This window comes from Melanostigma gelatinosum (genome assembly GCF_949748355.1).
Source record: "Melanostigma gelatinosum genome assembly, chromosome: 6".
Taxonomy (NCBI): domain Eukaryota; kingdom Metazoa; phylum Chordata; class Actinopteri; order Perciformes; family Zoarcidae; genus Melanostigma; species Melanostigma gelatinosum.
The window spans coordinates 16003978-16015817 of NC_136639.1; the positions used below are offsets into that span (position 1 = coordinate 16003978).

Consider the following 11840-nt stretch of genomic DNA (forward strand, 5'->3'; position numbering starts at 1 on the left):
TATAGGAGCGGCTCTGTTTCTTTTCCGAGTTTCTCTAAATATAGTTCGGGTCTTTAATCCTTTAAAAGTATATCATTTTTTGTTTGTTACTTTACCAGTTCAATTCTTATCAGCCGTATATTTTACACGAGCTTTTCAGATTTTTCAGTTTCTCCTGCGAGGACATTTTGTTCATTTCTTATTTTATATTTTTGACGATCTTATCCTTTATATTAAGTAGGGATTATATACACATCGTTTGAGTGTTTTATGCAGTTGTTACGGACTGAGCATTTATTTTTAGTTTTAAAACTTTTTCAAACTTTTAAGTTGAATATTCTAGTTAAGGAAGGAGAGAGCCTTTTCAGATTTTTATGTTTTGATTTCTACACGATTTCTACCCTGGTCATTATGTGAAAATGAATCTTGGACCAGATGACTGGCCCAGCCCAACGATCTATGATCCTGATCTGTGCTTTCATATGGCATACAGAAGGGCGAGGGAAACAGCAGCTAACAATATCCTTCACGATTGTATAAAACTTAATCGGCTGCGAGATAGCACGCCTCAGTCTAGAAAGGACAGGTTGAAATAGGTAGTCATTTAAGGTTTTCTCTTTCTTTGATACTTTACTGCTATTTTTGTTGAATACTTTTATCCTCATCCCCTGGATATATTGGGTTTAACCTCTCATCCCTGAGGTCTCCAGGTTAACCACACCGAATCTCCAAGATCGGGGCAGGTCCAGTTGGACCGGCGGGTTGTACCACTGTCGGACTCGCCAGAATCACCCACTGCTATCTCTCCCTCTCTGTCTCCCACGTCAACATGACCCTGACCTCTGTCCACTCTGTGGACGAAGAAATCGATTCCCGAAACGTGTACGGGCCCTTACGTGATGCAACGGACCTGATGGACCATCAGCCCATCGGGGGAGAACCGGCCTACGCTGACCTGGGTCCTTATCAGTATCCAAATACTGAAACTGGACTTTCCGTGGGCCCGGGGGCCTTCAATCGACTCTAACGACCAGGGGGTAGAGGAATATGTCCTCTGGGACAGAAAGCGGGCTGAGACAGGTGACGTCTTGGACGGGAGATGCTGAACTATCGACAGTGACGGGTGCTGGCGTGGCTCGCATGTGACTCTGGACATTGACTTTTCTGCTCTAGGAGAGAGAAGAAAAGAAAAAACACAAAAACAAAGAGGTTGTGGGGGTATTTTGTGTTTTCTGATATGTTCAACATTTTGTATCCTGTACTTTTATGATATCTTTGAGAGGTGGCTTTTGTTTTTGGGGATGGGGAGTGTTTTACTTTTTAGCGTTGCTTTTTCTTCTTTTAAACTATGTTTTCAGATAGGATTCATTTTCTTTTTCCTGTCTTTATTTCAATGATATAATTTAATGTGTTGTGTTTCAATATGATTCAGATTCCCATTGTTTTTCTGGGAATACCTGCTTTTGTGCATTTTTGATGATACAGAAGTTATGATGGACCTCTACTGTGAGAGTATGAGATGTTCTATTTTTCGTGTATCTGGTGCCATTCGAGAGAGGGTGTTAGGCGATGTGGCGAATTGGCCCAGATCGCATAGAAAATGGTTGATCTTCCGTTCACTGAGATAGACATTGTCAAAGGTTTTAGCCTCAATTAATCCTGGTACCTACCTTTTGTGTGATACAAGAACGAAGGTAGAGACAAGTCGCGATTCGCAAGAGAGGGTGTTGAACACGGTGGAGATTATGCGAAATCGCGATGCCTCTAAACAGTTTAGCCCTGGTTATCAGGAGATATGACAAGTCGCACTAAGTTTGAACCGGTTAGACAGACCTGCGTCTGTTGCCAAGAAACCTTCCGTTGCCCTGAAGGGTACGAAGGGAACACATACACCCATACACACACACACACACACACACCCCCACCCTCTCAGGCGGGCTCCTCAGTTCAGGGGAAGTCCAAGCGCTGAGCCAGCAAATTACTGAGACGCCACCTAGTCTAGGGGAGAAGGAGGGGGGGGGGGGCAGCCATCGCACCCCCGTGGAGTCCGGGAAGCCGGAGGCAGTGTGATCCATGAGAATATAGGTCATTAGTCTAGAGAAGACAGAAGGGAAATTCCCAGACAAAGTGAAAAATGCTGAGGAGCTCATATGGACCACGAAGGCAGACCTGGCTTTCAAAGATTACGCTGAAGTAAGGGTTTTTGTGTCATCAATCAAGTGAGGTGAAGGGTAGGAATCCGTTGGAAGTCAGACATCTGAAGCCCGTATTAGTATAAATAAGGGCAGTTTTGAAACAGCAGAAGCACTCTTGGAGCAGGACCTGGAAGACGCTTTTGGAGAAGGAGTCTCTAATCCCGTGCGGGCTCCGGCCTGCACGGAGGAAAACTTTAACTTTTTACAGAATCTCCGGACTTTGACTGTCGGAGGTTTTTAAGAAAACTTAGAAGGTTTTTTGAAGTCTAGTCAGGAGAGAAGGCTCACTCTGTCCAGTCCTGCGCTGGGTGAATCATTAACTTTTTCCTCCGTAAGCTACACAGCCAGCCCGTCTGCAGGCTGAGTCAGCTTTTTACAGATCCTTTGTCTGTAAACTGCTCTGAAGGGGTTTTTGAATACTTAGGTGATGTTTTCTTATATTTTTCAGTTAACGATTTTCCTCTGCATTTTGGACCAAGAGACTATACTTTGATTTAAATGCAAATAAATAAATAACGAATTCGTTTCTTCGACCGACTCCATTTCTTCATATTTTCCTGAGAAGTCAGCCCTGGAGAGGGGTCACACCTCAGATGATCTCCTTCAGCCCCTGAGGTAAGTTGTGTTTGATCCAGCTCGGTACATTACTGATGGCATTCTTGAAATGCCCAAACCACACTGATACTAATATTCTAATAATTAAAAAAAAAAAAAAAAAAAATTAATTTATTAATTTTTCAATTTTTTTTTATTATTGGATTAAAAAATCGTGAGGGGTCACCCCCCAGATATCACGTAACAAGATATAGAAAGTTTGACTCTAGAATATTCAAACAATTCCGAATCTCACAAGACAAGAGCAAAAACAAGATGAATGTGTTCTCCTTTCTTCGTTGCTGTCATGTTAACTGTCTTGTGACCGCTAAGATTGATCTCTGGAGCTGTAGGTGGAGGCAGACTGTCAGAAGTCTTACTATTTTGAAAATGTATCACTGATTGTGTTACTATGGTAACTGAAGCAAGGTCTACTGGAGGCTGTTTAATAATAGAGTGCAGTGATGAGATTAACGTGTTATACATTCATAATATCAGCAATTTCCTGCCACGTTTTTAATATTTTGTGATCCTATATTGAACGTAATTTTCTTTTCTTTCTCGGAACTGAATCACGCCGCTCGTAGATGAAAAGCAATACGTGTTTGGGATCGTGTTATAAAACGTGTTAAAGGGAACGATCTACGTGGATAACCTGTGGATACGTATAGTAGGTCGAAGTAATCAGCATACTTTTAGGAGAAAGGAAGTTGATTGACTGACTTGTACGAAGGAAATGGATCAATAAAACACGTATTGCTTCTTCTTCTCCTCCCTTTTGGTGTACTGGCGGTTGGCAAACGAATTGGCGCATTACCGCCACCAACTGGTAAAATAAAATAAGGCATGAGACGTGTTGTATTTCGCCAGAGGGGGAAAATATGCTCATATTCCTGCAAAAGAATTGCTGCAGTGTGTGTACAAAGTGTGCGTGTGTTTTGTATTTATTTATATTTATTTAAGTATGCTGTAAACTGTTAACAGTTAACATATGTCCTACTGACATACATATACATATAAGCAGAGGAAGAGTGAAGATATTTTCAAACATGTATTTTTGGATTGGACATTTTATGTCTTAATTTTAATATATACTTTTAAATGATTCTAAAACGGATGATTTATTTTCATTATTGTAGCCGATTGTTGTAAGTGACTATAAAAGTAATAATTTGGAAAGTGTATTATGTTCCATTTTGTTGCAAAACCAGCTAAATCATACTGAAATAAAATGAATGAGAAACAAAAAAGTACAACGTACTTACTCTAAGGATGCATACAGAGAACAGGGGGCTCCTGTGACTCAACTAAAATCATAAAACTGATTTATGGAAGCTGATCTGTCGTAACAACAACGGGTGTTCTCAGGAAATGTCTCAGGAAATGTGGCTCCGCCCCCTCAGCTCCGCAGCTTCTTGACAATTGCCGAACTATGCTCGCGTGCCACAGCTGAATCTTTCCGCTGAACTGACAGAGAGGGACGCTGAGTGACAGAGAGGGACGCTGAGTGACAGAGAGGGACGCTGAGAGACAGAGAGGGACGCTGTGTGACGCTGCGTGCCACAGACTGACGCTGAGTGACGCAGAGGTGCCAGTGCCACAAGAAGGATCTCGCTGTCTCTCCCTTTTGGGCCAAAATAACGGTCTTGTTTTTTTGTCTGACCAGCTCATAACAAGATCAGTATTTTTCTTAATTGACACTAGGCTGGCCCAATCACATATTTAAACCCCTGCCTCTCTTCATCAAACAGCATGTCTGCCAGTGATTAGGCAAAAACGCATGAGAGGCGTGGCCAAACAAAAGCCGGTCCTTCAGGCAGAACCAGTTCTAGATGTTCAACAGTCCCTTTTGCTTCCAAATAAGGCCTTAAAACAAACTACCATGAGTATTGCAAGATTTTAAATCCTCAATTTGAAGCAGGACTCATTTATTTAAAAAAAGTTTTTTTACAAATAGCAACAATAGGAAATTAAAAGTGTCCATCTCCTGTATCAGCTCTGGGTTTCCCTCTGAATTATCTCTAGATCGGAGCAGTGTTGGTACTGTGGTTCGGGCGGCTCTGCCCAGGTGGATTGTGGGAGTCTGTTAAGGCTGCCGATGGGAAAGGTGATGACTGCGGTGTCACTGAAGACGTCAATCAGACGGGACGGACAGGGCAGCCGTCTCTCCTCACACACAGACACTGCCTGAGCAATGTAGCTGTAGTCCCGCTGGAACTCTCTCCCAACTGTTCTGTTGGGACGACAGACAGGAAACATCACCTCTCCTCTCCTCCAGTTTCTTAAACATCATCTCCCTCGTTCATGTTTTGTACCAACCTGTCCATCATGCCATTGAAGCCGTTTCCAATGAGTATCATCAGAGGAAGACATTGCACACTCCAGTTCTTCCACAGAAGGTTGTTGTACAGGGCTTTCCCACAATGCATCAGGTAAAAGAGCGTGGGCTTAGTCGCCAGATGCTTCCCCTCCTGCACAATACAGGTAGAGAGAATGCACTGATTTCCTACCTTACGGGCAGCCAGGAAGCTAAGAAAATGAAGCGACCTGAAACTTGCTTGAGATAAGTCATGTTAGGTTCTAATATATTGATCATGTTAATCCACTTGGCAGTGCCGACAAGTTAAACAAACAAGAGTGGCCAACAACTGACCTCATTCTCTGTGAGTACAGTCAGACCAAGCTCTCTCAAAACAGCCCTCTCTCCAGATGAGAATGCAGGATCATAAACAGAGCAGTCCTTCAGTGGAATCTAAAGGGAGGGGGGCAGTGAGACGCAGATCTTACATGCAGGATCTCATGTTGACGGTTTGTTATCTCATTGGATAAAAAATATCCTCGAACCTGTCCTGCATCCAGCAGCAGCAGCAACATGGCAAGCTGGAAGCGAGCTGAGACACAGGAGGAAAAGGAGCCAAGGCCATAACACACACACTCCAGCTGTTGACATAGTTTGCTGCTCCCCAGCTGGTCGGCGGGGCCCTCTGTGTCCCTGTTCTCTGGCGGTTTGGATAGGGCTGCGGATCCTGCAGCTGAACACAAGAGAACTGAAAGGGTCACTGAGCCGCAAGCTAAATGATTTCACAGCCAAACGAAACATTTTGTAACAACTCCACCTGTCCAGCTTACTCACCTTTCCACCCTTGCCAAAATTCCTCGCATCTCAGCTCAGACCTACAGAGTGGGAGGATAAGCAGAATTACTGAACTCCGCATGAAACATGAATAATATTACAGAAGACTGCTGCATAGCTGTACTTAGACTTTTTACACTGTGTCTCGGATTCGTTTGACAGTTTTCCCGAGATCCAGCTCCTCCTGGCTGCATGTTGAGGACACCTGAAGTGATTTTGTTTTCCGCGCTGCGCCTTTTCGTCGCCGGGCCACCTGCCACTCCTCCCCGGTTTCCGACATCTATGTTATTTCACAGGTGCCTCGTGTATACATCAACAGACATGTGACATTTTTTTTCCCGACAAAGTTCTTATTTAAGTGCTGCCATGGTTTGGTGAGTGTGAGAGGCAAATAGGACTGTTTTGAGTGTAACACAAGCATATCCTGTTCCGGTGTCATGCCACATTTTGTATCCCCGTGTTTGTCAAATTAATCGTGAACCAGTTAATTGTAGTTAATAAACGGACTGTAGACCATAGACGAGTAGTGATGGGGGGCACGTAGCTGTCCGGAGCACTTAACCACTATGAAATGAGTTAATGTGTTAAAAAAAGGATTCACTGTTTCGTGTTATAAACAGGGTACAACATGTGGTGCAACACCGGCAACCGGAAGTACTTGTGTATTCGTAAAACATGGCGTAAAAACAATACGTTAGTTTAACTTTCATTACACAGAGGAATTAATGTTTGGCTAATTTCCGGATAGAGGGATAACGAACGTTTCGGTGAGTTATAGAAAACAGTTTTTGTATAATTGCCCAACACTCACGGTAAAGCGCGCCGTTTACGTCAGCTAACGTTAGCTTTTGTAAATACTGTCTTCACGTTGTTGTGCCTTCATATATGAAGATCCATGTAACGTTAGTTGTTAAGGAATGTTTACGAAGAGTACGTTAGTACGTTGGTGTTTCATAGCTTGCCAGCTATTTGAGATGATGCTGTTTGTATCTTTCTTTGATTTAAAATACTAGCTAATTGTTGTTTACTTCATATCTGGCCCAGAGACACATGATCATAGCTAACGAAACAATTCTTCTCGAGCTTTCAGCCACCTCTCGTGGCTTTCATCATGGAGATGGCTTCTTGATACAGCTTATTATTTTGAGTTTTTAACAGAACCTTAACCGTCTTGGTACTTTGTTTGTGATATCCAGAGATGTCCATGTCCCATCTGTATGGGAGGAGAGAGGAGGAAGACGAAGGTGTTGAGGTGGAGAGCTTTGAGGTGACAGACTGGGACCTGGCCAATGAGTTTAATCCAGACCGCCGCAGACACAGGCAGACCAAGGACCAGGCCACCTATGGCATATGGGCTGACAAGGACTCAGACGAGGATGAGAGGCCTAGCTTTGGAGGCAAGAAGTAAGGCATGGGTTTATTTGTGTTGCTGCCCCAATGCTCCTGTTGTGGTACCTCAATCTGAAACCAACCACAACCCTAATCCCAACCAGTTATCTTTGCTACGTCTAACCATAACATAACCTAAACCCTAACCCCAATGGGGGAAACACAAATCTAACAGGAGGGAAATGCTATTCAAAGGGAAACAGACATAAGTACAAGACCCCATTGTATTCATGTCCACATGAACACCAACTGCTGTGTTGTTGTTTTTTGTCACATAATTGTAAATTGTTTGTGGGTTTTTTTCTAGATCTAAAGACTACAGTGCTCCAGTGAACTTTGTGAGTGGTGGTCTGCGTAAGGCTGCAGCTGAGGAGAAACGCCAACAGCAAAAAGAAGAAGAAGGAGGAGGCTCTGACTCTGAAGAGGAGGGTCCTTCAGCACCTCCCCCTCCTCGCGGCACTGCACCCAAAAAACTCCAGATGGTACATTTTGTTGAGTTTATATTATTTACCCATTACAGTATTTTGTCCAAAGAATATGCATTTTTGACACATGTATTTATTTTTATTTTTTTGCTAGGGTACTTTCCGGAGTCACCAGTCCCAGAGGTTTGCAGGTGGCATACAGTCTGGTAAAGGCATCGGTAACTGGGAGAAGCACACAAAGGGAATCGGACAGAAACTTCTGCAGAAAATGGGCTACCAACCAGGCAAAGGCCTGGGCAAGAATGCTCAAGGTGGGTGGACCTGAGGAGGCAATGTTGTAAACATTTAGTAAAAAGTGTGTCCTTTACAGTAGAGTATCAGACCAGAGTTAAAATACTCTTAACTTTGCACCCTCTTATTACTGCAGGTATTATCAACCCCATTGAGGCAAAGCTTCGTAAAGGCAAGGGAGCAGTGGGTGCTTATGGCAATGAGCGAACACAGCAGAGTCTTCAGGATTTTCCTGTGGTTGACTCAGAGGAAGACGAGGAAAAGGTTAATAAAAGTGTTTCCGAAAATAATTGTAGTTTCTTCTTTTTTCCAGCTACACCCTCTGTTGGATCAAATGGCATAAGTGATATTGTAGAGTCATTCAACATTGTTTTGACATTACTCTTAATGTGTAGGAGTTTCAGAAGGAGCTAGGCCAGTGGCGTAAGGATCCTGCAGGGTCTGTAGGAAAGAAGAAACCCAAGTACTCCTACAGAACTGTGGATGAGCTGAAGGCCAAAGGAAAGCTGGCAGGGCGCAGTACAGTGCCGTCCGCTGGAGAGTTGGCACAGGTCAAGGTATGTTTGAAAAGACTTGCATTAACACTCCTTTGCGTCTGTCTCACAGGAATGTTATCAGGGCACTTTTGAATTTGGCATAATGTTATAATAAGCATCAGGGACGTAAGTTAATTGTGCTTTTACACTTAGTACAAGCCCCTGTGGATGATATTATAATGTGAACGTAAGCAAATTGTCGGCTGCCATTTTCTCTGAATCTTATTTTCCCCATAATTGTTCCCATCTTCAGGTAATAGATATGACTGGAAGAGAACAAAAGGTTTATTACAGTTACAGTCAGATGTCCAACAAGCACAGTGTTCCAGATGAAGGGCCACCAAGCTTGTCCACTCAGGACCAGAAGGGATCTGGCTTTGCTCTCCCTGAACTCGAACATAACCTGCAGCTACTGATAGACCTCACCGAACAGGACATATTACAGGTATGAAGGAACCGAAAATATCTGCCAAATATCTACGGCAATCACTTTCTACATGTTTCTATTACCACTCTGCTACTTCTTCTTCTTCTTCTACATACTGACACGCTGTCTCTTTTGCTATCTTATTTCCCGCCTCCTGTAGTCCGCCAGACGTCTGCAGCATGAAAAGGATGTCGTTGTGTCTCTGAGCCACGAGTCACGAGCGCTGCAGAGCAGACTGGATGCGGAGCAAGATGCCATTCAGAGAATGGAGGCCATTCTGGCATTGGTGGCACGTTTTCCTTCTGGGGAGATGGCACCTGGGGAGGCACCCACCCTGCAGGTGCATATACATACAGTGAACACACAGACACACAGCTACAGTTATCAGTCTCAGTTTGTTAGAACTTGCTCTGCTATTACATCCATATAGGTGATTGTTTTGGTGCCTTCCTTCTCTGTCTTCAGGAGTGCGCCCAGATCTTTGAGACTTTACAAACAGACTATTATGAAGAATACAAGACTATGGGATTGGCGGACTTGGCTGTAGCTGTTCTTCAGCCATTACTCAAAGAGAAACTTCGCACCTGGGACCCTCTGAAGGTACGTTTCTGCAATTAGCTCCTTCTGAGGTAACTTTATAATCATCCCTTACTCATCTTATCATTGATAAGCTACCACTTCTCAGACTGTTCTTTCCCTATTTCAGGACAGCTCTTTTTGTCTGGAAGACATCGGTCAGTGGAGAGCAATCCTCGAATCGAGAGACTTCCACAGCAGTGCCCCAGATTCGAACATGGACCCTTACCACAGGTCATTTTACACACACACACACACACGCACACGCTTTAATTCTGCTGGCTGGGGGGTAAAGCTTGTTTTTGATGACATGTGTGTCCTGTCTTTGTCGCTCCAGACTATTGTGGGAAGTGTGGATCCCAGTGATGCGCCCCTGTGTGTCAGGCTGGCAGCCTCGTACAGTGGAGCCAATGGTGGACTGCGTGGAAGTGTGGGCTCCTATTCTCCCCCTGTGGATCCTGGATCACCTGATGGAGCAGCTGATCTTACCCCGGCTACAGCGAGAGGCAAGACACATCTCCACTTAAAGACACACTAACTTAGATGTAGAGAAACTCCCACGGTTTTGATCATTTCACATCATTTACTTGTGGATAATTGCCTTCTACAAAGCGATGTGTTTTTATTCATCTCTGTTTACTGTTTGATAGGTGGATAACTGGAACCCTTTAACGGACACAGTCCCCATCCACTCCTGGATCCATCCTTGGCTGCCTCTGCTCCAATCACGTCTAGAGCCTCTGTACCCACCAATCAGGAGCAAACTATCCAATGCCTTGCAGCGATGGCATCCCAGCGACACTTCAGCACGCCTCATCCTGCAGCCTTGGAAAGATGTTTTCACCCCAGGTGCATGGGAGGCTTTCATGGTGAAAAATATCATCCCTAAACTCGGTATGTCTTTATCAGCCTTAAGTATGGCATTGCAGTGGAAGAAAATGTATTTTCCCTGCGGTCTTTTCCTTCCATGTCTCTCCTTTTTGCCACTGGCTTCTCTTCTTCATACGGTGGCTTCTGTGTCCCTCCTCAGCTCTGTGTCTGGAGGAGCTGGTTATCAACCCTCACCAGCAGCAGATGGAGCCATTTCACTGGGTGATGGACTGGGAGGGCATGTTGTCCCCCTCCAGCCTGGTGTCCCTGCTGGACAAAAACTTCTTTACCAAGTGGTTGCAGGTCAGTGAATATCCTTACACAGAACAGCATAGTGATTAAGAAGCAGTTAACTATTTGATTATTGTATAAAGTACATTTTATGAAATGTTTTTGTGACTTTGTTATGTGTTTTGGTGATTACAGGTCCTGTGTTCATGGTTGAGCAACAGTCCTAACTATGAGGAAATCACGAAATGGTACCTGGGCTGGAAAAGCATGTTTAGTGACGCCTTGTTGTTGCAGCCGCTCATTAAAGAGAAATTCAACGAAGCTCTGGACATCATGAACCGCGCAGTGTCTTCAGGCATGGGTTGGTATTCATACACACTCTCAGAAAATAAACATGAAACTTCCAGAACAGCATTCCTCTATGAAATTGCAGCCATTCTTTTCCTCCGCTGCAACATAACGTACTACAGCACTCATTCTTTTTCATATCCACAGGTGGATATATGCAACCTGGTGCAAGGGAGAATATTGCATATCTAACACAGACCGAGAGACGAAAGGACTTCCAGTACGAAGCGATGCAGGAGCGCAGAGATGCCGAGACTGTGGCTCACAGAGGCATCAGTGCTGGTCTGCCGACTAATTTTAAAGATCTTATCCAGACTAAGGCAGAGGAGAACAACATTGTCTTTATGCCCTTAGTGGCCAAACGGCACGAGGGCAAACAGCTGTACACTTTTGGGCGTATTGTCATCTACATAGACAGAGGGGTTGTTTTTGTGCAAGGAGAGAAGACGTGGGTGCCCACGTCTTTGCAGAGTCTGATCGATATGGCCAAGTGACGGTGCACTGACTGCTTCTTTGGCCTGCTTAGTGTTAAAGAGCATTGGTAGAGCAAACGTTTGCCTTTTATGCAACTTCAGTATGCTGATCCTTGTCATGTGTCTTTGTACATTCTTAAAGTGTCACTATAACTGAATAAATCATTTTTGAACATATGTGGCCTGTTTTGTTTTAGTAAAATGTGAAGGTTCATGTACTGTACTTAAACAGTATAGTTCATATACTGCGGTCAAGTCAGCAGACACTCAGATCTCCGTGGTCAATTCAGCGGTTTTCTACAGACGAACATCCGGTTTTCAGAATAAGATACCAACAAAGTATACATATTGCATAATGAAATGAGATTAAATG

General features: G+C 43.9%; 2 protein-coding genes across 5 annotated transcripts; one reads left to right on the forward strand and one right to left on the reverse strand.

Annotated features, from left to right (window-relative positions):
- Positions 1-901: 901 nt before the first annotated feature.
- tfip11 (tuftelin interacting protein 11) lies at positions 902-11644 on the forward strand. Of its 2 annotated transcripts, none has more exons than XM_079270380.1 (15): positions 902-2789; positions 7098-7305; positions 7598-7772; positions 7870-8026; positions 8143-8270; positions 8402-8563; positions 8796-8987; positions 9130-9309; positions 9435-9569; positions 9676-9779; positions 9883-10051; positions 10196-10439; positions 10576-10718; positions 10842-11007; positions 11142-11644. In XM_079270380.1, the coding sequence occupies exons 2-15, from the start codon at positions 7100-7102 to the stop codon at positions 11486-11488; spliced, it is 2508 nt and encodes an 835-aa protein (XP_079126506.1). In that variant the 5' UTR covers positions 902-2789; positions 7098-7099; the 3' UTR covers positions 11489-11644. The 2 variants fall into 2 exon arrangements, with proteins under 2 accessions (XP_079126506.1, XP_079126505.1); XM_079270379.1 differs by lacking the exon at positions 902-2789 and adding an exon at positions 6545-6668.
- On the reverse strand, positions 4671-6288 carry srrd (SRR1 domain containing). 3 transcript variants are annotated; one of them, XM_079270382.1, is made up of 6 exons: positions 6039-6288; positions 5902-5942; positions 5613-5800; positions 5422-5520; positions 5088-5239; positions 4671-5001 (listed from the first exon to the last, which is right to left on the reverse strand). In XM_079270382.1, exons 1-6 carry the CDS (start codon positions 6179-6181, stop codon positions 4761-4763), a joined length of 864 nt encoding a protein of 287 aa, XP_079126508.1. In that variant the 5' UTR covers positions 6182-6288; the 3' UTR covers positions 4671-4760. The 3 variants fall into 3 exon arrangements, with proteins under 3 accessions (XP_079126508.1, XP_079126507.1, XP_079126509.1); XM_079270381.1 differs by having other exon boundaries at positions 5613-5815; XM_079270383.1 differs by lacking the exon at positions 5422-5520 and having other exon boundaries at positions 5613-5815.
- Positions 11645-11840: the final 196 nt, after the last annotated feature.

Excerpts from the sequence above, each read along its gene's own strand:
- srrd (XM_079270381.1), bottom strand. The coding sequence starts at position 6,181 with ATGTCGGAAACCGGGGAGGAGTGGCAGGTGGCCCGGCGACGAAAAGGC. Across the intron at positions 5,521-5,612 it reads TGCTGCTGGATGCAGGACAG|ATTCCACTGAAGGACTGCTC; the intron begins GTTCGAGGATAT and ends CCCTCCCTTTAG. Across the intron at positions 5,002-5,087 it reads TTCAATGGCATGATGGACAG|AACAGTTGGGAGAGAGTTCC; the intron begins GTTGGTACAAAA and ends TCGTCCCAACAG.
- tfip11 (XM_079270380.1), top strand. The coding sequence starts at position 7,100 with ATGTCCATGTCCCATCTGTATGGGAGGAGAGAGGAGGAAGACGAAGGT. Across the intron at positions 8,027-8,142 it reads CCTGGGCAAGAATGCTCAAG|GTATTATCAACCCCATTGAG; the intron begins GTGGGTGGACCT and ends TTATTACTGCAG. Across the intron at positions 10,440-10,575 it reads AAATATCATCCCTAAACTCG|CTCTGTGTCTGGAGGAGCTG; the intron begins GTATGTCTTTAT and ends GTCCCTCCTCAG.